Source organism: Saccopteryx bilineata, chromosome 2 (assembly GCF_036850765.1).
Source record: "Saccopteryx bilineata isolate mSacBil1 chromosome 2, mSacBil1_pri_phased_curated, whole genome shotgun sequence".
In the NCBI taxonomy this organism is placed as follows: domain Eukaryota; kingdom Metazoa; phylum Chordata; class Mammalia; order Chiroptera; family Emballonuridae; genus Saccopteryx; species Saccopteryx bilineata.
In genome coordinates this window covers 188295556-188319598 of record NC_089491.1, presented here as the reverse complement: position 1 = coordinate 188319598, position 24043 = coordinate 188295556, and the positions used below count along the sequence as shown (strand labels likewise).

At 42.5% G+C, this 24043-nt stretch overlaps 1 protein-coding gene and 1 non-coding gene across 4 annotated transcripts in view; one reads left to right on the top strand and one right to left on the bottom strand.

The window, feature by feature from the left end:
- The window catches only part of MTUS2 (microtubule associated scaffold protein 2), an 829118-nt gene that overhangs the window by 532778 nt on the left and 272297 nt on the right, over nucleotides 1-24043 (top strand). For all 3 annotated transcript variants that reach the window (XM_066258934.1, XM_066258931.1, XM_066258933.1), the window contains exon 6: nucleotides 20213-20374. In XM_066258934.1, the coding sequence (XP_066115031.1) occupies nucleotides 20213-20374 (162 nt within the window). The remainder of the gene's footprint in view (nucleotides 1-20212; nucleotides 20375-24043) is intronic.
- Nucleotides 21798-21903, bottom strand: LOC136327922 (U6 spliceosomal RNA). Its single transcript, XR_010729977.1, has one exon. It is a non-coding gene; the product is annotated as a U6 spliceosomal RNA (small nuclear RNA).

Here is a 24043-nt window from a genome sequence, read left to right as displayed (position 1 = left end):
TGAGTCCTCTCTCTTTTTTTCTTGGTGAGTCTGGTTAAAGGTTCATCGATCTTGTTTACCTTTTCAAAGAACCAGCTCCTGGTTTCATTGATCCTCTGTATTGTTTCTTTAGCCTCTATGTCATTTATTTCCTCTCTGATCTTTATTATTTCTTTCCTTCTACTAGCTCTGGGCTTTACTTGCTGTTTTTTTTCTAGTTCTTTTAGATGTAGGGTCAAGTTGTTTATTTGAGCTTTTTCTAGCTTCTTAAGGTATGTCTGTAATGCTATGAACTTCCCTCTCAGGACTGCTTTGGCTATGTCCCAGAAATTTTGAGTTGTATGCTCATTATTGTTCGTTTCTAGGAATTTTTTTATTTCTTCTTTTATCTCATTGTTAACCCATCATTATTTAATATCATGCTATTTCGTTTCCAAGTGTTTGAGTATTTTTCAGTTTTTCTATTGTGGTTGATTTCTAGTTTCATGTCATTGTGATCAGAGAAAGTGCTCGATATGATTTCAATCTTCTTAAATTTGTTGAGACCGCTTTTGTGCCCTAACATGTGGTCTATCCTAGAGAATGTACCATGAGCACTTGAAAAGAATGTATATTCTGCTGCTTTAGGGTGAAAGGTTCTGAAGATATCTATTAAGTCGAGTTGATCTAGTGTGTCCTTTAAGTCTGCTGTTTCTTTGTTAATTTTCTTTCTTGAGGATCTACCTACTGATGTTAATGGGGTATTGAAATCCCCTACTATTATAGTATTGCTGTTGAGCTCGCCCTTTAAATCTATCAAAGTCTGCTTTATATATTTAGGTGCTCCTATATTAGGTGCGTAGATATTTATAACGGTTATATTTTCCTGTTTGACTGCTCCCTTTATCATTATGTAGTGACCTTCTTTATCTCTTACAATAGCCTTTGTTTTAAAGTCCATTTTGTCTGATATAAGTATTGCTACCCCCGTTTTTTTTTTTCATTTCCATTTGCGTGAAATATTTTTTTCCATCCTTTTATCTTTAGTCTATGTGCGTCTTTTGTTTTAAGTTGTGTCTCTTGTAGATGGCATATGTATGGGTCCTGTTTTCTTATCCACACAGCTACCTTATGTTTTTGATCTGATCATTTAATCCATTTATATTTAAGGTTATTGATATGTGGTTGTTTATTGCCATTTTATTCTTTAAAACTGTATTTCTCTTTTGCTATATTCTTTTTCTCCTTTGATCTGTTTACAACAGGCCCCTTAGCATTTCTTGCAGCATTGGTTTGGTTGTAGTAAATTCTTTGAATTTTTTTTTTTATCTGGAAAGCTTTTTATTTCTCTTTCAATTTTAAATGATAGCCTTGTTGGATAAAGTAGTCTTGGTTGTAGGCTCTTGTTCTGCATTACTTTGAATATTTCTTGCCATTCCCTTCTGGCCTCAAGTGTTTCTGTTGAGAAGTCAGAAGTATCCTTATGGGGGCTCCTTTGTAGTTGATAGTCTTTTTTTCTCTAGCAGCTTTTAATATTTTTTTTTTATCACTTAGCTTTGGTATTTTAATTATGATGTGTCTTGGTATAGATTTCTTTGGGTTTCTCTTAATGGAGTTCTCTGTGCTTCTTGAACTTGTGAGACTTTTTTTCTGCATTAATTTAGGGAAGTTTTCAGCTATGATATGATTGAACTAAATCACTATCCCTTGTTCTTTCTCTTCTTCTTCAGGAACCCCTATGATGCGGATGTTATTTCTCTTCATGTTGTCACAGAGGTCTGTTACAGTTTCCTCAGACTTTTTGAGTCTCTTTTCTTTTTTCTCTCCTCTGCTTACATGCCTTCATTTATCTTGTCCTCTAACTCGCTGATTTGATCCTCAGCTTCATCCATCCTGCTTTTAATTCTTTCCATTGTGGTCTTCATTTCTGATATTGTATTTGTCATTTCTGACTGATTCTTTTTTATTATCTCAATGTCCTTTTTTATATTTGCTATCTATTTAGGTGTTTGTAATGACCATCTATTGTTGTTCTAATATCTTTGAGCATCCTAACAATCATTATTTTAAACTCTGCATCTGGTAATTTGGTTATATCTGACTCATTCAGGTCATTTTCTGGGGATTTCTCTTGATTCATTTTTGTTGCATTTCTTTGCCTTCTCATTTTGTCTGTGTAAAAGAAGGTTTTGGCCACTGGAGTCCACTAGGTGTGACCTCTGTGTTCCCTAGGTATGGTCTGTCTGCAGGCCCACCACCCCCTCAGCTGTTGCTGCCTAGGGCATTCGGGTACGGGCGTTGACTTTGCCTGCCACTGGGGCTGTTGCTGTGGTTTCCACCTCTCCTTCACAAGAGTGGCTGTGATCTCGTGCTCTTGTGTACCAGCCTCGGTGACCTTGGCCTTCACTCTGCCCCAGTGAGTGGTGTTATGCTCAGCCCTGAGGGCAGGGGTGAGCACCTTTGTTCAAATGAGGGTCTCCACCTGATTCTGGGCTTTCTCCCCACCCTTGTAGGAGGAGCCCGCTCATGGGACGGCTGCAAACCTTGGCTCCACAGGCCAGGCGGGACTGCGTGCCCATGCTCAGTAGTGGAACTCGCCTGTTCTGGGTTTCTGGCTCCACCCCCACAGGAGGATCCAGCTCCCAAGTCAGGCCACAAGCCTCCATTCCGTGGGTGGGGCAAGGTTGTGCTCCTGCACCCTTGCTCAAGGGCAGGTCTCCGCCCCTTCTGGGGCTCCTGCCCTTCCCCTGCAGGCTGGATTGCAGGCGACCCACAGCTGGGCTTGACCACTTTTTCACGTCCCCTCCTCCCCAGCCAGGCAAGACTGAGCTCACACCTAGGCCTCAGTGGTGGCCAGCCAGCTTCTGCCCTTGCCAACAGAACCACACTTCCGCGTCCCGCTGCCGCCCGCCCTTGGGCGAGCCTTCAGCTGTGTGGGTGGGGGAGCTGTAGCTCAGACTCTAACACTCACTACTGTAGTCTGGAAAGCTCCCTCCTTCTAAGCAACTCTGCTCTGAGTACCGCGGGAGAGCTTGTTTGGCTGGTGTCCTGCTTCCCTTTGCTGATATTGCTGTTTCCAAGGGAAATATTCATTTCAGATTTGGGGAGTGACTCGTCCCAGAGGTTAGGGTGGCAGTCTCTCAAAATGTTTCTTTCTGTGCCTCCTAGATTACATTCTCTTCCTGTTACTGCAGTCCTCTCCTCTCTCCCCATCCCTCAGAGCCCCGGGTGAGTGGTTGTGAGAGAGATTTTTGCGCAGTCCCTTTAAGAAGTATCCTGGGTCTGAGCAATCAGTCTCTTTCTCACAAACAGTATCCTGACTTGTTTCCAGCTAAATACTGTCCATGTGCCTCTTCTGGGCTCTGGGGCTGCAGGCTGGGGCTTTGTTCCTGGGATTCAGGACCCTCCCCTCTCTGCTAAACTCTCTTCCCACCATGCGAGTCTCTCCCGGCTGCCGTTTGCTCCAGGGAGCTGGGCAGCCCTCTCCACATTTCCACTTTTCCTACCAGTCTCAGTGTAGCTTCTTCAGTATTCCTTGGTTGAAGAGTCCTCTAAGTTTAGTCCAAAGTCGGTTTTTCCAGATGATGGTTCTTAAAATTAGTTTGTAATCCACTTTGGTTCTGGGAGGTGGAAGTTGGTACATCCGCCTACTCCATCACCATCTTGTCTTCTCTCCAAAAAATAGAAATTTTAAAATAAGAATTTTTCTCCTCGGAGTTGCCCAGGGTTTGGTTCCTATTTTCTGCCAAACAGTTTAGCAGAAGCCTCCTTAGTGAAGGGGACCTTAGCAGATGCCGCATTTCATAAATATTTCAGGAAACAATTTCTTCCACTTCTGCTTAAGCCTCTAGGCAGCAGCCTGACCCACCCTTTCTTTCCCTTCTCTGCACACAACCTTTGACATCTTAGTATTTGGGTTAGAAAAAAAAAGAAGATTCCAGTCTTCATTCCTTGTACCCACCTGGCCCAAAGATGCCATTGCCACTGAGCTGGAGAGATGCTCTCTCAGAATTCTGTGCCTTACACCAATGGTCCCCAACCCCCGGGCCACAGACCGGTACCAGTCCATGGGCCATTTGGTACTGGTCCGCAGAAAAGGAATAAATAACTTACATTATTTCCGTTTTATTTATATTTAAGTCTGAACGATGTTTTATTTTTAAAAAATGACCAGATTCCCTCTGTTACATCCGTCTAAGCTTCACTCTTGACGCTTGTCTCAGTCACATGATACATTTACCCGTCCCACCCTAAAGGCCTGCCGGGGTCCAGCCCCAGGGGGAAAGGATCCAGGGGTCCCACAGAAAGAGACGGCGTCGGCACGAATCGAGTGAGAGAGCCGAATTCTTTTCTTTCTCTTTATTCTCCAATTAGCATTTACTGCCAGGCATCTCTGCTAAATGCTGGTCTAGCTTTCTTTTTATGCATACACACTAAGTTACAATCACATGGTATTCAGAATACATTGATTAATCATTGTTTTTGTTTCACTATGGTTACATTTTCTAGGTATCAGTTAATTCATTTCTATAAACTATAAATCATTCAAAGTACAATTATACAATAACTTGAACAGCAATAACAATGTTGGTACAAACTTCTAAAAGATCAGTACTGAATAACAACTCTACCTTACCTATGATGCTATTGTCTAATCAAATTTTATTTATTACTATATTCATACTCTAGTTAAGTTCTAACTTTACTTTTCTCAGAGTGTTCCACCACCTGCAGGTCAGGTATGCAAGAAGAATGGAAAGTTTCTTTACCACATGAGAAGGCTAGGGAGGAAAAGTGATGAATTAAGTGAAGGCTGAAAAGTACTCTGTGTATAGTTACTGTTTCCTACCTATTCATAAGTCACAATCTATTCTTTCTAACATGATTAATAAGAATAAGTTCTCCTACCAACTTAACCCTTTATGAGGGATATCATAGCCAGCCTCTTATGTCTATGAGCCCAGTTCAAGGGGCTTACAGGTTTTTCTGTGGAACTCACACCCTCTGTCTCATTTCCAAAGAAATTACTATGAATCTACAGGAAAAGCACGGTACTATTATCCCTGTGCCATAAATCATAGCACACACCCAGAAAAAGGGGGGATATAAGGCCAGATTAATTCAAAAAGGTCAAAAGGGGGAAGTATCGTTGTGCCTCTCCTCTGCGGTGACTTTGTCAACCCGCAGCTGTTAGTCTTCACTGCGGTGACTTTATTAACCAGCAGCCATTGGTCTTCTTCTGCTGTGACTTTGTCAACCAGCAGTTGTGGATCTTCTTCTGCTGTGACCTTGTTAGCCAGCACTAGTGGATCGGCTCCCGACAAAGGCTGGTCTGTGAAAATATTTTCTGACATTAAACCGGCCCGTGGCCCAAAAAAGGTTGGGGACCACTGCCTTACACTACAGGTTCTGACTCACGAAGAATCCAGATTATGCTATTTGATTAAAACGCTTCTGCTTATAAACTTTCGGTGATGAATTTTAAGCCCTATGAATAACAGTTACGTGTCATTACTTTCTACTTTTACTAACATTCTTTAACTTTATGGATTTAAAAAAATAATTACATGGTGAGAGAGCACTCATCAGCTGGAGTTGGCCACCCTGGGGGCTGAGACTAGAGAGAAGGCGCGTGTGCTGCAGGGGCAGCCCGGGGGGGGGGGGGGGTACCTGGCCCTGGCAATGCAAGGTGAACAGGCGCTCACCAGTGCCTGCCCAGCACAGGACCTCGCCATTGTCTGAGGGCCTCGAGGGGAAAGCATGCAGAGGGAGCAGTGGGCGGGGCATGCAGACTAAAGGAAAGTCAGGGGTCTCCAGCTTGGTGTCTGAACCTTATAAAACTCAGAAGCCAAAACCTAGGCCTGACATCACTGCTTTATGCTGAGTGTCAAGGCCACTGGCACCTTCCCTGAGGGACTTCCCTAAAGGAGAGCTCAGCTTAAGCCCTTTCTTCTCACAAAAACTGAAGTTTTTAAAGGGGTTGTAAACATCATTGATTAGGCTGTTTATGATAATTTGCAAATGAACAGTTTGAATAATGTTTGCTTGAGTGATTTTTATGATAGATGATAGATTTTTGAATAAATTTTATTCTGCATGGTTGATGGTTGGTTGGCACAGCAGGTACCAGTCATAGAAATAAAAATGAATGAAAATAGGGCTTTCAATTTTGAAATTTTGTATTAGAAGGGACTTGGGAAAAAAGAATTGTATACTGCTCACAAAAATTAGGGGATATTTTATCGCTGAATATGAAGTGATAAACTAAGAAATGAGCAGATAGTTTTCAGAGGTCAGGAGAGGGGAGCTCACTGTGCATCACATACTGTGTAGTGATTATTTTAAGGCCCAGTGGGACTTGCTCTTCTGATGTTACAAATGAGGACTCAGATAAAGAAAAGTTCATGACTGTCCCCAAGTGGCCATGGTCTCAGGCTGTAGCAGCACGGGGCTCAGTGACCACAGCCCTCATCTGTGGGAGCTCACAGCCAGAAGGCACAGGCAGCCAAAGCAAAGAGCTCGTTTTTATTATTTATGAGCCCAGTAAGTTTAATGCTTTAAAGACTATTTCTCTACATAATCCTAGGTTCTTCTAAAGAATGACATGTTCTTCACGAAACCATAATTTAAACTCCTTAACAAGCATCGCCATCTGGTTTTTATTGGCATTGCGCTGTACAAGCCCAGTTGAAATTGACTGCATTTATGTTAACAAGACATTTTCATTTGGACTTTAATGCAGCTCCTGGGGATTCCAGGTTTTGGACCAAAGTATCAGAATTAAGAATACGGCCCTGGTGGGTGGTTCAGTGGACAGAGCCTCGGCCCAGCATATGGACATCATGAGTTTGATTCCCAGTCAGGGCACACAGGAGAAACAACCATCTGCTTCTCTCCCTCCCTCTCCCCTTCTCTCCCTCTTGCCCTCCTGCAGCCAGTGGTTTGATTGGATTGAGCATGGCCCTGGGTACTGAGGATAATTCCATTGGAGCACATCAGCCTCAGGTGCTAAAAATAGCTTGTACTCGAGCATCAGACCCAGACAGAGTTGCCAGGTAGATCCCAGTCAGAGCACATGTGGGAGTCTCTCTCTATCTCCCCTCCTCTCACCAAAAAAAAAAAAAAAAAAAAAAAAAAAAAAAAAAAAGAAAGAAAGAAAGAAAAGAAAAAGAATCAAGAATATTTTAGTCCAGCCTGACCAGGCGGTGGCTTGAGCGTGGGCTTATCTGGTTTGAGCAAGGCTCACCAGCTTGAGCCCAAGGTCACTGGCTAGGGCAAGGGGTCACTTGCTCTGCTGTAGCCCCCTGGTCAAGGCACATATGAGAAAGCAATCAATGAACAACTAAGGTGCTCCAATGAAGAATTGTTGCTTCTCATCTCTCTCCATTCCTGTCTGTCTGTCCCTATCTGTCCCTCTCTCTGACTCTCTCTGTCTCTGCCACAAAAAAAGAAAAAAAAAAGAATATTTTAGTCCAGCTGTCTAGCTTTTCACTGAGACTGATCAGGGTAATCAATATGAAAAGCAGGGGAGGTTCCACAACACAACTGAACAATCATTAAAACATTGCTCAATATTGACGATAGCATATTTATACAGTCCTAATTTATCTAAAAAGATTAATCAAAAATTAGCTATCAGGTATTGTTAAAGAATTAACTATCAAGCTAAACCAACAAGATTTTAGATGTTACCAGTCTCATGTTTCACAAAGACTAGTAATTACTGTACAGTATTTTGATTAAATCAATCTTTCATTCAGCTAGAGCAGTGGTTCTCATCCTGGGGTTGTTTTTGCCCCTTGAGGACATTTATTTGGTTATGTCTGGGGACATTTTATGATTATCACAACTTGGGTGTGGCTGGGAGGAAGAGTGCTGTTTGGTAGAGACCAGGGAGGCTCCAGTGCACAGGACAGCCCTCCCCAGCGAGGACGTGTAGGTTCACCACATGGATACTGCCTGTTGATAATAAAGTCTGGGCAAAAGAGTCCTGAATTTACTCTTTAGAAATGAAACCCATATGTTTACAGAGACAAAGGGAAAATGACTACTATCCTTGTGGACTCTGAAGGAAGAGAGGGAGTTTTCTAGTGCCCAGGAGGGAAGAGAAAATCTTAAAAGTTCAAACAATGAATAGTATTTTGATTTACAAGTTGACACACCTCCTTAAAGTCAATGTGCTGTTCATTTCCTAAGAAGCTGTTAAACATCTCCCGTAAACATTTCATGTTCCCCAGAAGTTGCTGAATAGAGAGTGTTCCTTTTCCCAGTGCAAGAAATCCCAGCTAGATGTGCCATCTGGTGCTTTTCAGCAGCCCTGCAGTGTTTATAATTATACGGCAAAGGAGTTTGGGGCTCATTCACAATGATCCACTTTTTAACATTTGACTTGGTTTCTTAGGATCTGAACTGGATTTGCTGCTCAACTGTAACTCATTAAAGCCATATTTGACACATAATAATCCATGAGTCTCTCAGACGCCTCAAAACAACTAATTAAGTAGACCTGTAACACAAAAAGGCAACTCGATTAGACCACCAAATTGAAGCGGTGGAAACAGAACTCCTGAACTTCCCTATTGCTCTATTAATAAAAGGTGAAATATTGAAATGAAGTAGAGAATTCACTTTCTTCAAAACAAAGAAACTTAGCAGAACTTACTTTCTCTAAAACAAAGAGACTTTCAGCAGAACTTTTATCTAAAAGACTCCTTACTCCGGCCTTGAGACTGGTTTTCCAGGCTGCAGCTTTGGGATATTTCTGCGAGGTTGCAGGTGTTCCCAGAATGTTTCTCCCTAAATTAATCCTATAGGTAAGCGTCGGAAATGAGCTTGTTCCACTGCTTTGTTTTACTGCTAGGCTTTCCCTCCTCCCCATACCCCAATTAATGTGTAATTCTGTCTTTAAAAGCTGACTTCTAACTGTGTTGGGGCCGCATGATTTGAGTGACTTAGGTCTCCGTGCAGTGCAGTCCCCGACTTTGAATAAAAGACTCCTTTAAATTTGAACTTTGGTGTGTGGAGAGCATCTGTATAATTTTGCTGGTTTCACTACAACAATGTAAGTCCTTGGTTGTTTCTCTCATTTCTTATACCATATTAATAACTTCAGCAGAGTTTAAATCAAGTTCAAATCAGATGCTCTTATCTTTTAACAGCTCCCATATTAAGCATATAATTAAAATGCTCCAGTTTAATTATTTTTCCCAAGTTATCAGCTACAAAAAGATTCGCACATCGATGAACCAGAATTTTCTGGATGATGGCTCAAGCTTTTAAGTACTTCAGATAGTGAGAAGGGATTTACTACAACTAGTCTCTTTGATATAAAAAAGGAATGGTAAAAGTTGGTTTTAAGTACTCACACATCTCTTTGTATGTCATACTAGCTCTTGGTCTTTTAAGTAACTAACCTCCACCAATATTTAACTATGTTCTCTCCTTTGGGAATATGACTCGGTATATATATTAAAGAGATTTTCTCAAATCAGAAAGAAGCTTTGAGTCATTTGTGTGGCGAGCATTCAGATGTCTTGGACTGGGTAATGCTGGCTTTCATCTTTTGGGATTCCTTCTGTGACTTTGAGATGGTATTGTCACCCCCTGGCCTTCGCTTTCTTTGTTAACTGGCTTGGTTTTTCTTCAAGTAGTTCTGTTACCTAGAGAGGAATTGAGAGAAGAAATTACAAAGAAGATGGCATTGGACCGGCTGTGAGGCACTGGGGGACTTGCCCATGTCATAGAATGTTGCACTCTCTCCGATAAAGAAGGACACTATTCATGCAAGCCTAACTTCCCTTTCACTTTGTGTCCCTGGACTACAACTACCATTTTTCAGTTCACCTGCACACATACCCCCTCTGTCCTGCACAGAAATAAGAATGAGGACCCTCTTTGCTGTATGTTAGAATGGGTTCCAAGAGGAGTGCCTGGTAGGGACAGGACAGAAAGTCAAGGCAGAAAGGGGGCAAAGGTTTCCTTCTCTTCTGTGATGATTTACTTGTGATCATTGTTAAAAGAAGGAAACTTTGGGAGTGATGGCCACCCCTGCAGCACTGGAGAGACTACCACTTGAGGCAGTAGGCCCTGTGAAGGCAGAAATGACTGTAAGAATCAGTATTGGCTAGTTTCAGAAGTCATCTGCCTTTGTCATTAATCTGGTGGCCTTAGGGATGTCTTCTTTTTTTTCTTTTTTTTTTCCTTTTTTTTTTCCTTTTTTTTTTTTGAGAGAAGGAGACAGAGACAGATACAGACACAGGAGGTGAGAGAGATAAGCATCAACTCTAAGTTGTGACACTGTAGTTGTTCACTGATTACTTCTCATACGTGTCTTGACGGGGGGGGGGGGCTCCAGCTGAGCCAGTGACCCCATGCTCAAGCTAGTGATGTTGTGCTCAAACCAGTGACCTTGGGCTTCAAGCCAGCAACCTTTGGGCTCAAGCCAGTGACCATGAGATCATGTCTATGATCCCACACTCAAGCCAGCAACCCTGTGTTCAAGCTGGTGACCTTGGTGATTCAAACCTGGGCCCTCAGCGTCCCCGACATTCAATCCACCGCATGCAACTGACATCCTGATCAGATGGGATGCCTTAGGGTATTTCTGTGAAATAGGATCTTAAAGTGTAGTGTCACCTGGGCTTGTGTGGGGCAGAGAGAGAGTTCTTGCAGAAATGGCAGCTGATGAGTGAGCTGCTTGTGCTGATGCTGACGCTCGGACTAGCATTTATTGAGCTCCTGGCACTTTGCAAAGTGCTTCATGTGGATTTTCTCACTGAATTATCAGATTAACCTAATGACAAAGGGTAAAAACATAAACACTAAGGCATTTCATCGAGCCTTAATTAACTTTTTAAAGAGAATATCACTAATAAGTTTCAAATCTGGTGTTGACTTTGGGCAGAACCTATGATATCCATGAGCCTCCTATACAGCCCTTGAAGTATCACTGCTAGGAGCCGCTGCCTTGCCCAGCTGGAAGAGCTCAGGAGCTGAGGCCTCCCCGCAGCAATCCAGGTAGTTCCTGTGGACCTGGAGGAACTGTCCTCCACCTATAGAAGTGTGTCCTGTCACCTGTTGAGGATGCTGGTCTCAGGCTGGAATCACTTACTGAACTCCTGGAGTACTACTGTGTTCAGAAGGATTCCTGACTTTGTGGGAAGTTACCATGTGCTCTAGTTGAAGGGGGAGTAGTGAAATGCATGCCCTGTGTCCCTCCTTTTGTTAGGACTTAGGCCACCAGGGAAGGGTGGGTAAGGGGCCACAGTTCTCTCAAGTTGCCTCATTTTTAAGTCCATCAGGGATACAGAGGCACACTGACTTTCACTGGTTGATACAAGAGAAAGAGAGACTCTAGGGTGATTCTGATGCTATAATTCTGATTTCCTAGAATAATAATGATGCCATTAATAATAAAGGATAAAGGAGGTTGGGGGCCAGTGTGCAACTGAGAGAAATGTTTCCTTCAATGTCACCTCCTTTAAGAGGTCTCCCATCCACTCCACTTAAAGTAGGTTTTCCCTTCTTCACCCTGGAGTATTTCTTCTAGCTTTGCCCCTCGTGTTTCTTTAACTAATCACAGTCGTGGTGAATTCATTTGGCTGTGTGTGTCTGTTTGAGGTCTCTGTGTCTCCCCTACTGGATTGTAAATCATGTGACAACAGACCATGTCTGTCCTGTGCCCCTGCCTATAGTAAAGCCTGGCCTCTACTTTAGTCTATTTCATTATGACAAGGAGTTTTGCTGGAATGGCAAGACAGCAGGTTCACTTCAGCTCTGTAATGTAAGGTATTATAACACCTGAATTAAAATATGCAGAAGGTGGGAAATAAAACATTCAATTAATACGTTAATAAACTTAATTTTGCTGGCAAGTGATAAATGCTGCCAAATCAATGAAATATGCCGCAATCGGGCAATTATGCAGCCAGAACATTACACAACCTGATTGCCTGGGATTGTTTGAAAAATAAAATCAGTAAAAGGAGTAGTTTGATCATGATAACATGGATACATTTGCAAAATCAGTGAAACATCTTTTTAACATTTGGCTGTGATGCCTTGTATTATATAACTGCTTTGCCTTACTTCTCCAGCATCCCCACAGGAACCTCACTATGGTCTGGTTAGTGCTTATCCACACTGCCATTCTTTCTTCTTTTTAAAATTCAGGATCAACAATTGGCATTCCCAATAAATGAAGTTGTAGAAAGACCATTGATATTTGGATCAAAAATCCTAACTTTTCATTCTGACTTGCTATAGTCACAATTGTCCTATTGAAAATGTGGAGTAGAGGCACCACTCATGACTTTGTATGGAGAGACCAGAGGTCCATCCATAAATGTAACTTCCCCTGCCCAGTGCTGACCTTTAATGCAGCCCTTTCCAGCCTGAATTTGTATGAGTCTGTTGTCCTCTGTCCAAAGAGTAGGACCAGAACAGCTCTGATGCACACCTGGTTTGGTGGGTGTAGATGGGAAGGACAAAGGATTTGGGGAGGAATTGAATATCATCCCCCTCACTGCTGCAATGAATGGGATGCAGTGATGGTTTGAGGAATATTCCTTTTTATATTATACAGGAGTATGCCATTAGGATATAGAGCAACCCTGGGACATGCTGGTTGGGTCAGGCTGCTTGGGATATGGGAGCAGGGATATGGGACAGAAAATAGCCCCAGAGCAGGGATATGGGACAGAAAATAGAAATAATACCTGCCTAAGGAGTAATAAGGCTACCAGGAGTTCCTGAAGGGAGAGGGGTACTGCTGAATCGCAGTTCTCAGAATTCGTTCCAGCTAGGGAATCCAGGAAAGGAAACTTATGGAGGAGATTTTTTCTGTACTGAGATATAATTCAAATACCATAAAGTTTACCCTTTTGAAGTGTATAGTCCAGTGGGGGTTTTTTGTATCCACGAGGTTGTGCACTATCACTCCTATTGAGTTCCAGAGTGTTTTCATCCCCCAGAAAGAAAGCCCTTACCCACTGGCAGTCACGCCCCACTCCTCTCGCCTCAGCCCTGAGAGCCACCGACCTACTTTCTGTCTCTATGGATTTGCCTCTTCTGGACATTTCATATCAATGGAATCATACAGGATGTGGCCTTTTATACCTGTCATCTTTCATTTTTCATAATGTTTTCAAGATTTGTCAATATTGTAGCTTGGAGACCTCATTTGGCTATCCATTCCTCAGCTGATGGACATTTGGGTTGTTTCCACTTTTTAACAATTATGAGTGATGCTGTTGCAAACATTAATGTACAAGTTTCTGTGTGGACATATGTTTTTAGTTCTCTTGGGCACACACCTGAAAGTGGGACTGCTGTGTTATATGATAACTATATTTAACATTTTGAGGAGCTTCTAGACTATTTTCCAAACAGGTACAGCATATTACAATCCCACCAATTTTTCCACATCCTCACCAACACTTATTATTGTCTGTATTTTTTATTATAGCCCTCTAAGTGGGTTTGAAGTAGCAGCACATGGTTTTGATTTGTATTTCCCTATTGACTAATGATGTTGGGAATCTTTTCATATGCATATTATCTATGTACTTTCTCTGGAGAAGTGTCTATTCAAATCGTATGCTTATTTTTAATTGGATTATTTGTCCTTTTGTTGTTGAGCTATAAAAGCTCTTTATATATTCTGGATACTATACCCTTACTAGATATGTGATTTTCACATATTTTCTTCAATTCTATGGGTTGTTTTACTTTATTAATAGTATCATCATTCTTTTATTTTGATGAAGTCTAACTTATGTATTTTTCCCCAGTTATTTACAGTGTAGGTGTCATACATAAGAAACCATTTTCTAGATGCCTGAGTTCTTGCCTGAAGTAGAGAGCCATAAAACAGTAGACCATTCAGAGCACTTGTGTTAAATGATTCACGGTCAACAAATAAACTTTTGCTATAAGTTACTGAAATTTGGGGGTGGTTAGTTTACCCTAATAATCATACCTGTGTGGGAAATTGACATACAACAGCTGGCAATGCAGATGTGGCAGTGAAAATGGACTGTCCAATATATAGGGCTGGGACAATTGGCTGTCTGCGTAGAAAACAACAGTAACAAATTGATCCCTGCCCTGTGCCCCATTTTCCAGGTAAATTAATAATGATCCAGATGTAAAAAATAAAACTTTTAGAGGGATACATGGGCAGACATATTTACCATGTCAGATAGGGAATGAAAGGCTAAGACACACAAAGTACAAAGCAAGTGAGAAAAGACTGAGGAAGAATCAACTGCATTAAAATGGAAGACCTCTGAATAAAGGTACCATGAATGTGAAGATAATTCAAATACCGGGAGAGCATTTGAAAAATATGTACCAGTAGAGCAGGGGTCAGGAACCTATGGCTCGTGAGCCAGATGTGGCTCTTTTGATGGCTGCATGTGGCTCGCAGACAAATCTTGAATAAAAAAAAAAATAGTAACGTTAAAAATATAAAACATTTTCATATATTACAATCCATTCATTTCCTACCGCTCATGTTCATGGTTGTGGGTGGCTGGAGCCAATCACAGTGTCCTCTGGGCAACACCAAATTTTTATTGGATAATGCCTAATGTACATGGGTTGTTGTATGGCTCTCACGGAATTACATTTTAAAATATGTGGCGTTCATGGCTCTCTCAGCCAAAAAGGTTCCCAATCCCTGCAATAGAGCATCAGGATCCAGAATATTCAAAGAACTCCTATATGTCAATTAGAGAGACAAAAACAGGTAAGTAGGAAAAAAATGAGCAATAAGTTATGAAGGGGCATATTGTGAAAGAAAAGGCTTGAATGGCCCCTATTTGTATAAGAAAAATGCTCAACCTCATTACCTGTCAGAGATTAATAAATTAAAACCAATTTAATTACTAATTGATTAAAGTTCGATAGTCACTACCTGTGGTTGGTGTGAATTGCAACTGGCGATTTGGAAAACAATTATGAATCTCTAGCGAAGTTGAACCTGACCAGGCCCTCTGTCCAGCCATTTCCTTGGTAGTGGAACTGGCAATGTGTTGTACTTCTGAAGCTTGGTGGTTCCTTCTCTTGTCGGTCTCACCTTCCCCTTTGTCTGAGGTAGTTCATTGTAGTTTGTAAAGATAATTGTATTGTCACTCTTCTTAGCCTTTCAAGCTGCAGTTACTATCAGATCTACCTCAGCCCTTTCCTTTCTTCTCACTGAGAGCAGCTTTTCTGATATTAATCCTGGAACACTTTCCGAGTTCCTAGGAGAAACTGATTTGCTGGGATGGCTTACCACTGAATTTAAAAGGAACCTATAAGTGTTAATAACCAACACATCAGAGTTCCCCATGCACCAGACACGGCTACTCTAAGCAATTTCTTGTACTAACTCTTGTGTCGGTTTTTTTAAAAATTCACTTGCACTACCTCTTGCAAATCTCACAACAGCTCTGTGAGCTCAATGACCATGATCCCCACTTAGCAGTGAAGGAGCAGAGATGCAGAGAGGTGGGAGGCCCAAGTGGTGGGTTCTGCGGGCTGGTGGCTCTCTCCCAAGTCTCCACCATTCACCACTTGGCTCGTGCAGGTAAGGATAGATTCAGGCTGGCTGGAGATGAGATGACTGAATTAATCACATGAACTACATGCATGGGCTGAATTCTCCAGAAAAACATTTTCCTGACTCACACAAACACAGTTTGTTTATTTCTAGTTCTTTTCTTCCTCTTATCAGTGGTTTCCTATTGTCTGCATTGTTGGGAAGTACCCAGAGTATTTACAGAATTCAGCACCACTTTCAAATTTAGAGTACTTTTCTTTTAAAAGAATTTTTTTCAATTACAGTTGACATTCAATATTCAGTACTGTTGTGGCTTCTCTTTATATCCTGAGTTATAGGAGTTCTGTTCATCTAGTTTTCAGGTGGTTCTCAGGGTGGTGGTTCTGTAATTTAGTTGTCATTTTGATGTGGTCACAAGAGGAGGTGAGCGTTGTGTTTACCTCATCTGACATCTTGACCGGAAATCTCTCAAGTACTTTCCATTTGCCAATTAATGATTTTCATTACTGTCCCACTTAAGCTGGTTTTCAAAGAGCGATACTGTTTTACTGCCAGCTGTACCCTACAATAATAGATAGGAATAGAATTTTACTGTGTTTTTGTATTTTACTTTATTTTATTTATTTATTTTTGGTTTTTGGTAAGTCAAGACCTGTTTCAGAGGGGAATCCAGAGCTTCCTTGACACTTCAGATTTCAAACAGACAGATTACTCTCTAGCCTGAAAAGTGGCCCAGTCTCTAAATTGACGTGTGTCCCAGTAGAGCCTGAGCTCTACGTAGATCAGGTGTCCCTGATTCAACTTCCCCGCACAGTGGGACACTCCTGTTTACCAGCAGGGCTGGCAGCCTCTTGGAGACTACTCTTGAGGTGGCTATGAGGATTCTACTTATCAGTGCCCAGACCAACTGCCACCGGAGGAAAGACACGACCACACACGTTAGTTGCAAGAATCACACAGGCAGTTTATTACTCACAAATCCTTTTGGCGTGCCTGGGTACAGCGTAAGGGGGCCCCGTCGGTGTGCTCCTCTTGGCTGCCTTTGGTCAGAGCTCAGAGTGGCGTGGAGACAGTCCACATCAACACTGGAGTCTGGCTGACTACCGCAGCAGGGGGGGCCCTCAGCTTTAGTACATTTTCTGGCCAACACCTTCTAACAGGTGTCAATCTACAGGATTATCACCTCAAACCACCTTTTTGGGAGTTCCTCTCAGGAAGCCCTTTTTATGTTAATCTACTGAAATGTCACATCAAGCCACTTTTAAGGTGTTCCTAGAGAAGTTTTTTTTTATGTTAATTTATAGAGTTATGACATCAAACCACTTCTTATCACACACACACTAACTGGGCCCTGCGCAAAAGACAAAGTCTGCCTATCATATCTGTACACAGTATATTAATTCCTGTCCAGATGGCATAACTTTATTTAATTTCCTTAATTGCTTTTAATATCCTAATTATTTTTATATATCTTCCATATTTTTCTATATTTCTATATATTTAATTGCTATAACCTTATATTACTGCAACAACATGTTTATTGAATAATAAATTTCATGTAAAAGAAGGATGCCAGGAGCAAGAGGATTTGATAGAAGGGCACTTGAAGTCTACAAATGATACAAAATATATTTGTTCTTGAGAAATTTTAATAAGTTATTAAATAAAAAAGACTTTGTGTGAAAAGTTTTATGCTTAGTTCAGCTTCTACTACACATTATGGTGAATAGATTATTGTCTCAGTATTATGTGCGGTAGGGCTAACCGTGAGATAATTCCCTGTGGAATATGCCTGGTGGCTGAGTTGCCAGCCTCATCTGAAATGTCCTGCACATCTCCAGAAGTGCTCTGAGTTCAGGGACTGGGCTGGGGAGCCTGCTCTGTGATTGGGAGGCTGAAACTCCTGTTTTACAGGTCCATGGTGCCTCTCTCCGTGGCAAGGTTTGGATTAACCCTGTGCTTGCTTCTTTCTCTGACATCTGGCACACAGTGCAGGTGCTTTTGGTAGCATTTCCATGCATCTGTTCTGTTCACATAGATCAAGTGCACCCTCTGTTTAGAGCTGTTTGAATCTTTGCACAGAGCCGTAAAAGAAGTATAAGGCATAGGGTCTGTACTAGGAACAGAGGCAGATTTAACCGTGAGCACCCTGAGCACACGCCCTGGGCCCCGACTTCTGAAGGGCCCCGCAAAACCCCAACTTTACACTTTTTTCTAATGACACCAAGTTTGCTTTCATATGTGCAATTTTAACATTAATAGTACATAATATTTTTTATTTATTTAAAAATATGGTTAGCCCTGGCCGGTTTGCTCAGTGGTAGAGCGTTAGCCTGGCATGCAGGAGTCCCGGGTTTGATTCCCAGCCAGGGCACACAGGAGAAGCGTCCATCTGCTTCTCCACCCCTCCCCCTCTCCTTCCTCTCTGTCTCTCTTCCCCTCCCGCAGCCAAGGCTCCACTGAAGCAAAGATGGCCCGGGCGCTGGGGATGGCTCTGTGGCCTCTGCCTCAGGCACTAGAATGGCTCTGGTTGCAACAGAGTGAAGCCCCAGATGGGCGGAGCATCACCCCCTGGTGGGCATGTCAGGTGGATCCCAGTCGGGTGCATGCGGGAGTCTGTCTGACTGCCTCCCCGTTTCCAACTTCAGAAAAATACAAAAAAAAAATAATAAAAATATGGTTAACATGTGTTTTTATTTTCCCTCTTTCTTTTTTTTATAAGGGGCCCAATATTTTCCTCTGCAGCTGGGGCCTCAACTGAACTTAATCTGCCTCTGGTTAAAAAATAGCACATTCTTTATATTTTTCTTTTCTAAATACAGTTTTCTTTAGAAGCAAAAAAAATTTCTCCTATTTTAAACAGACTTTCAGGTCTTCAGAAGGAAGAAAGTGATTGAATAAAACTCTTGGATGGTGTGACACTAAAGCCTTTTTCATGCAGGCTCAATCTAAATAAAATGTCAAGAGTATCCTTTTAAAATGATGAAAATAAAAAAGTAATCTTTCATTAAAATTCTCTATATGTCTCCCAGCTGTCATTGCTCATGTCGCATGATTCATGCTTATGTTCCCGTAACTGGCTGACTTTATCCCAAACAAGCAGTATCTTAGTATGTTAAGGCTTCCTATTTAATTTGGTAAATTAGGCCTTGCAGCTGTATTCAGGGGTGTGTTTAGAAGATTTATTCTTTAGCAGAAAACAGATGATGGGGTCACTTGTTTGTAGGTTGGAAAGATCTAGAAGAAAAGTTTGTGCCGCAACCACACTGCTTGTAAACCTGAGACACATCCCAATTTGCCATATCTTCAAAGTGCTTGTAAACACGCTACCTTCTAGACAGAGAGTCTGCTTTTGTATAAAATGGTAAACTGAAATTACCCGTAAGTGTCTCCTGCCTCTGACATAAACTAGGCTCTAATTCAGGGTCCTCTCAGTTTGATGAGGCCTCAGCTTTCTGAACAAAAGTTTCATGAGTTTCAAAGGGATTATCTGTGGCCATGCTTCCCACTCATCTCCCTTTATCCCACACTTCTGAAGGCAGAATTAGCTAGGTCCGAGGGAGTGCCAAGTAAACTGCCCTGGCTGGTGGTGCTTGTAGATTGTTACTCTCACCCCTCCTGAGTCACCCACACTGGTTTCCAAAAAGGGCTGCTCATCCTCTGTGGGCTATCAAGTAAATGCTCATTGTAGGGCCAGTAGTTGCGGCCACCATCACAGCCACCTGGCCCGTCCAGATTCGCAATTGATTCGGACAGATGGTAATGAAACAATGGAGCCAAGAACTGGTGGGCCATTATCTTTAATCCTAGTTCACACCTGGTGGGCAAGAAATACACACAGTGGGAAAACACTTCCCTTTCCATTCAGGGCTCCCAAAGCCTCTGAATTATATGAGTATTCCTAGAATCAAAGGTTTCTACCTCACCAGCCTTATTCACCTCTGTTCCCCATCTCCTCTCTGCACAACTCTGCACAAACTGGCTTCTCCTTCAGCACTCCTCCATCTTGGCTGCCTCTCCTCTGCAATGCTGATGACAAGATCTGAGAGAGAGTGAGCCCCCAGTCTGCCCCATTTTATAGTGTAGAAATCAAAACCTTTAAGCCAATATACAAACAAGGAAGTCTCTGATACAAAGCCACTTATCTGAGGCATAAATGGGATTCCTCATGAGAGTGCACCACCCCACATCATGCAGCAGTCAAGGGTGTGAGGAAAAGCTTAGTGTTGAAAAGATCTTAATATTAAAAGGGTGAGAAAGGCTTAAGCCTTAGGGTATAAGGACCTTGGGAGCTTACAGCCTGTCCCCACACCCAATGCAAACTATAAGCGAGCAAACATATATATCATATTTACAAACTTATTTGGCTAACACTCATTATGTACACATAAAGTTAAACATCCATATGAGGAAACCAGGTATGTATGGTGGGGGGGGGGGGTGACCTATGTACAAATGTATAGAATCTGTGGACTAAGTCTGCTCTTGACTCTTGTGGAGCAGACTGCACAGGAGATCCAAGTGACAGACTTTTACATGGTACCTGAAGGGAGCTCTTTCCCACATCTGGTCCCAGAAAAATACTTTTTAAGGCTACACACAGAGAGTCAGGGCACATTCTAAAGCAGAATTGGTTGGTAACTGCAGATGGTGAGAGGGCCCATCCATTTTCCATGAAGTTATGGTGAACCTACTGTCTACTTCCCACAGGTTCAACCTCCAGGAATGAAGAGCAGCCCACCCTGAAGGTAGCTCTGCCTTCGAAAGACACGCCCAAGGGAGCCAGCCGGGCGGCCCTTCCAGCGTCCACCAGTGGGACTACACCCCGCAGGAGTCTGCTTCTGGCACCCAAATCCACGTCCACACCCACTGGTAAGACATTCTGCCATGGAGTGTCCTTTCTGCATTAAAATGTCTTTTGAAAGTCCATGTGTACATCAGTTTATTAGATCTTAGATCAGATGATTGTCAGTCAAATAAGTTTGTAAATATGGCCTGACCAGGTGGTGGCACAGTGGACAGAGCATCGAACTGGGATGCTGAGAACCCAGGTTGGAGACCCCAAGGTTGCCAGCTTGAGTGTGGGCTCATCTGGTTTGAGCAAAAGCTCACCAGCTTGGACCCAAGGTCGCTGGCTCAAGCAAGGGGTTACTGGGTCTGCTGAAGGTCCGTGGTCAAGGCACATATGAGAAAGCAATCAATGATAAACTAAGGCAGGGGTCCCCAAACATTTTACACAGGGGGCCAGTTCATTGTCCCTCAGACTGCTGGAGGGCTGCCACATACAGTGCTCCTCTCACTGACCACCAATGGAAGAGGTGCCCCTTTCAGAAGTGCAGCGGGGGGCTGGATAAATGGCCTCAGGGGGCCGCATGCAGCCCATGGGCCATAGTTTGGGGACGCCTGAACTAAGATGTAGCAATGCGCAACAAAAAACTAATGATTGATGCTTCAATCTCTCCATTCCTGTCTGTCTGTCCCTTCTATCCCTCTCTCTGACTCTCTCTCTGTCTCTGTAAAAAAAAAAAAAAAGTTTGTAAATATGGTATATATATGTTTGCTTGCTTATAGTTTGTGTTGGGTGTGGGGGACAGGCTATAAGCCAGTGAAATCATTATAGCCTAAGGCTTAGTTTTAAGACTAAACCTTTCCCACCTTTTTAATACTAAAATATTCTCAACACTAAGCTTTTCCCCACATCCTTGACTGTTGCATGATGTGGGGAGGTGCACTCTCATGAGGAATCCCATTATGCCTCAGATAAGTGAATTTGTATCAGAGACTTCCTTGTTTGTATACTGCTTAAAGGTTTTGATTTCTACACCATAAAATGGGGCAGACCGGGGGCTTGTGCACCCTTGGTTCCTGAAATTAACATTGCAGCAGAAAGGCAGCCAAGATGACAGAGTGCTGAAGGAGAAGTCAGTTTGTGCAGAGCTGTGCAGAGAGGAGATGGGGAACAGAGGTGAATAAGGCTGGTGAGGTAGAAAACTTTTATTCTAGGAAACTCGGATAATTCAGTGGCTTTGGGAGCCCTGAATGGAAAGGGAAGTGTTTACCCACTGTGTGTATTTTTTGTCCACCTGGTGTGAGCTAGGATTAAAGATGATGGCCCACCAGTTCTTGGCTCCATTGTTTCATTACCGTCTGTTTGAATCAAATGTGAACCTTCATGGGCCAGGCAGCTGTAATGGTGGCCGTGGCTACTGGCTTTACAATGATAAATGAGTTTCCAATGGCATTTAAAGTTAATAATAATAGTAATACTATTGTTTTTTTTTGGTTTTTTTTTTTTTTTTTTATGGAACGCTTCACAAATTTGCATGTCATCCTTGTGCAGGGGCCATGCTAATCTTCTCTGTATTTTCCAATTCTAATATATGTGCTGCCGAAGCGAGCACAATACCATTGTTTTTAAGGCATGTTCATTATTTATTTTAAATTTTCACAACTTCCTCTCACTCTTCATCTGACTAGTAACCTGTTGAATCATACAGTTTTGATTGTAAAAAGAAAATAAGAATCAAGCTATTTTAGGCCAGATTAGCCTTCGTCTCAGAGAAGCGGGTGCTGACGAAATCACTAGAAGGACGGTTAGGAGCAGGCTGCAGGCTGGGCCTCCAGGAGCCAGTTCCAGAATCCCAAGGGGACCTGCCACCTCTCCAGGGATATGGAAATGCCTTCCGCCCTGCTGGCTCCAGGCTCACACTACCCAGGCTGGCATCTTGGGATCAGTGGCTGCCGCAGAAGGGCAGACCCAGAGCCATGCTTTGCCTGCTGGATCCAGACCACCAAAACGGGTGACCATACCCTGCCCCTTCACACCCCTGAAGCTAGTGACTAGACACAGAAAACTCACCTGATGCAAACATTAGACAAGTGAAGGTGCTTGTCCACAATACTGCTGAAGCAACCCAAGTATGACCCCGGCCCCCTGCTCCTCCAGTGCCTCACACACAGGTGTTGTTTCCCTGCAGGGATGTCCAAGCAATTAGGTCTTTGTTCTCCATGTGATCCACACCAGAGCAAGGCATAGTCTCAGAAAAGGAGAGTAGATATTGAGCTCTAATCCACTGTAGAGCAAGATCAGTGCACACGGGGCAGCAATTTGTTTCGTTCCATTACTCTACCTACTGTGGGGATTGCAAAGAATTGCAAAAATTAATATCAATATTTTAGGAGGAAAAGTCATCCTTTCTTTAAAGAATGGAGGGAGAAAAATGCAGAAGCTTTCTGGCTTGCAAGGACAACTGGGTCATTTAGTTTAACTATAGAATAAAGGTTATCTGAAGAACTTCCTTTCCCTTTCAATAGGAGACAATATTTACATACCCTACACTGATTTTAACTCTCCCTCCCTTCCTGGAATCCTGAGAGTAGCATATAGCTCTAGGCAAAGGAGGGGAGATAGACACTAAAAGATTTGTGATGTCTTTGATATGTAAAACAACATCACTACTGTGTTACCTTGAAAGTTTTAATGTTTTTTTATAGATCCTCTAGACCAGTGATTTTTAACTTTTGAGCTGCGGCACATTTTTTACATTTACAAAATCCTGGGTCACACCACCTACCAAATGACACAAAAATGACACTCTAACACAGTACATATTATACATATAGTTAATAATATAGTTTCTAAATGTATTTATACTCACACCTGACCATGTTTCACGGCACACTAGTGTGCCGTGGCACACTGGTTGGAAAACACTGCTCTAGACAAATGTATAAACTTGTTAATGATTGTGTCATGCTCCCCTCCTTTTCCCCCAACCTGTATGTGGTCAAGAGTATATAACTGTTGGAATCCATGGGAGTCCAAAAGACCAGAGTAACAGGCTTTATTGAAAGGAAGAAAGGAACCCTGCCGGGCACTTCTCCCGGGGGAGAGGAGCACCAGTTACAGACTAGGGGGCCAGTTATATAGCGTTTGGGAGAGCCTGAGGGGATACTGAGGCAAAAGTCCTGGTATGTCCGGAATGCTCCTCCTTGGGGGGCTTTGAGCATGTGGGTGTTGAACCAAAAGTCCTGGTATGTCCGGAGCCCCTCCTTGGGGCGGGTTGTCAACTTTTTGGAATTCCTCTGTCTCAGGGTCAATAGTCCAGTAAGGGTGAGGTCTGACAGATAAGCGGAACAGCAAGAGGGCAGTTTGGAATTCACGTATCTATCATTTCTCGACTCTGTGGTTACATATAAAAGAAAGGCAGTTATTAATTTTATAATATATGGTGAGGGGTGATGAGGAGAAAGAGGAGAAACAATTGGAAAATTATTTCTTCTTCTGGAGAAAACTCAAGAAGGGAATCTTGCCAAGCCAAGTCCCTCATCCAGTTAAGGAGGTCGTCAATTTCCATGCTGTAAGGTCTGAACCATGTGATGTCTCTGAAAACCTGAGTGAGGAAGTAAAAAAAAATTTTTGCGAGGTAATAATTGTTAGTTGCTTGCTGCTAGTGCCAAGTGGACAGAGTGACATGGTGATACATGGTCTCCTGTATGAGCCTCATGAGACATGCTGGTCTGGTTCCTCTCAAATGAGAG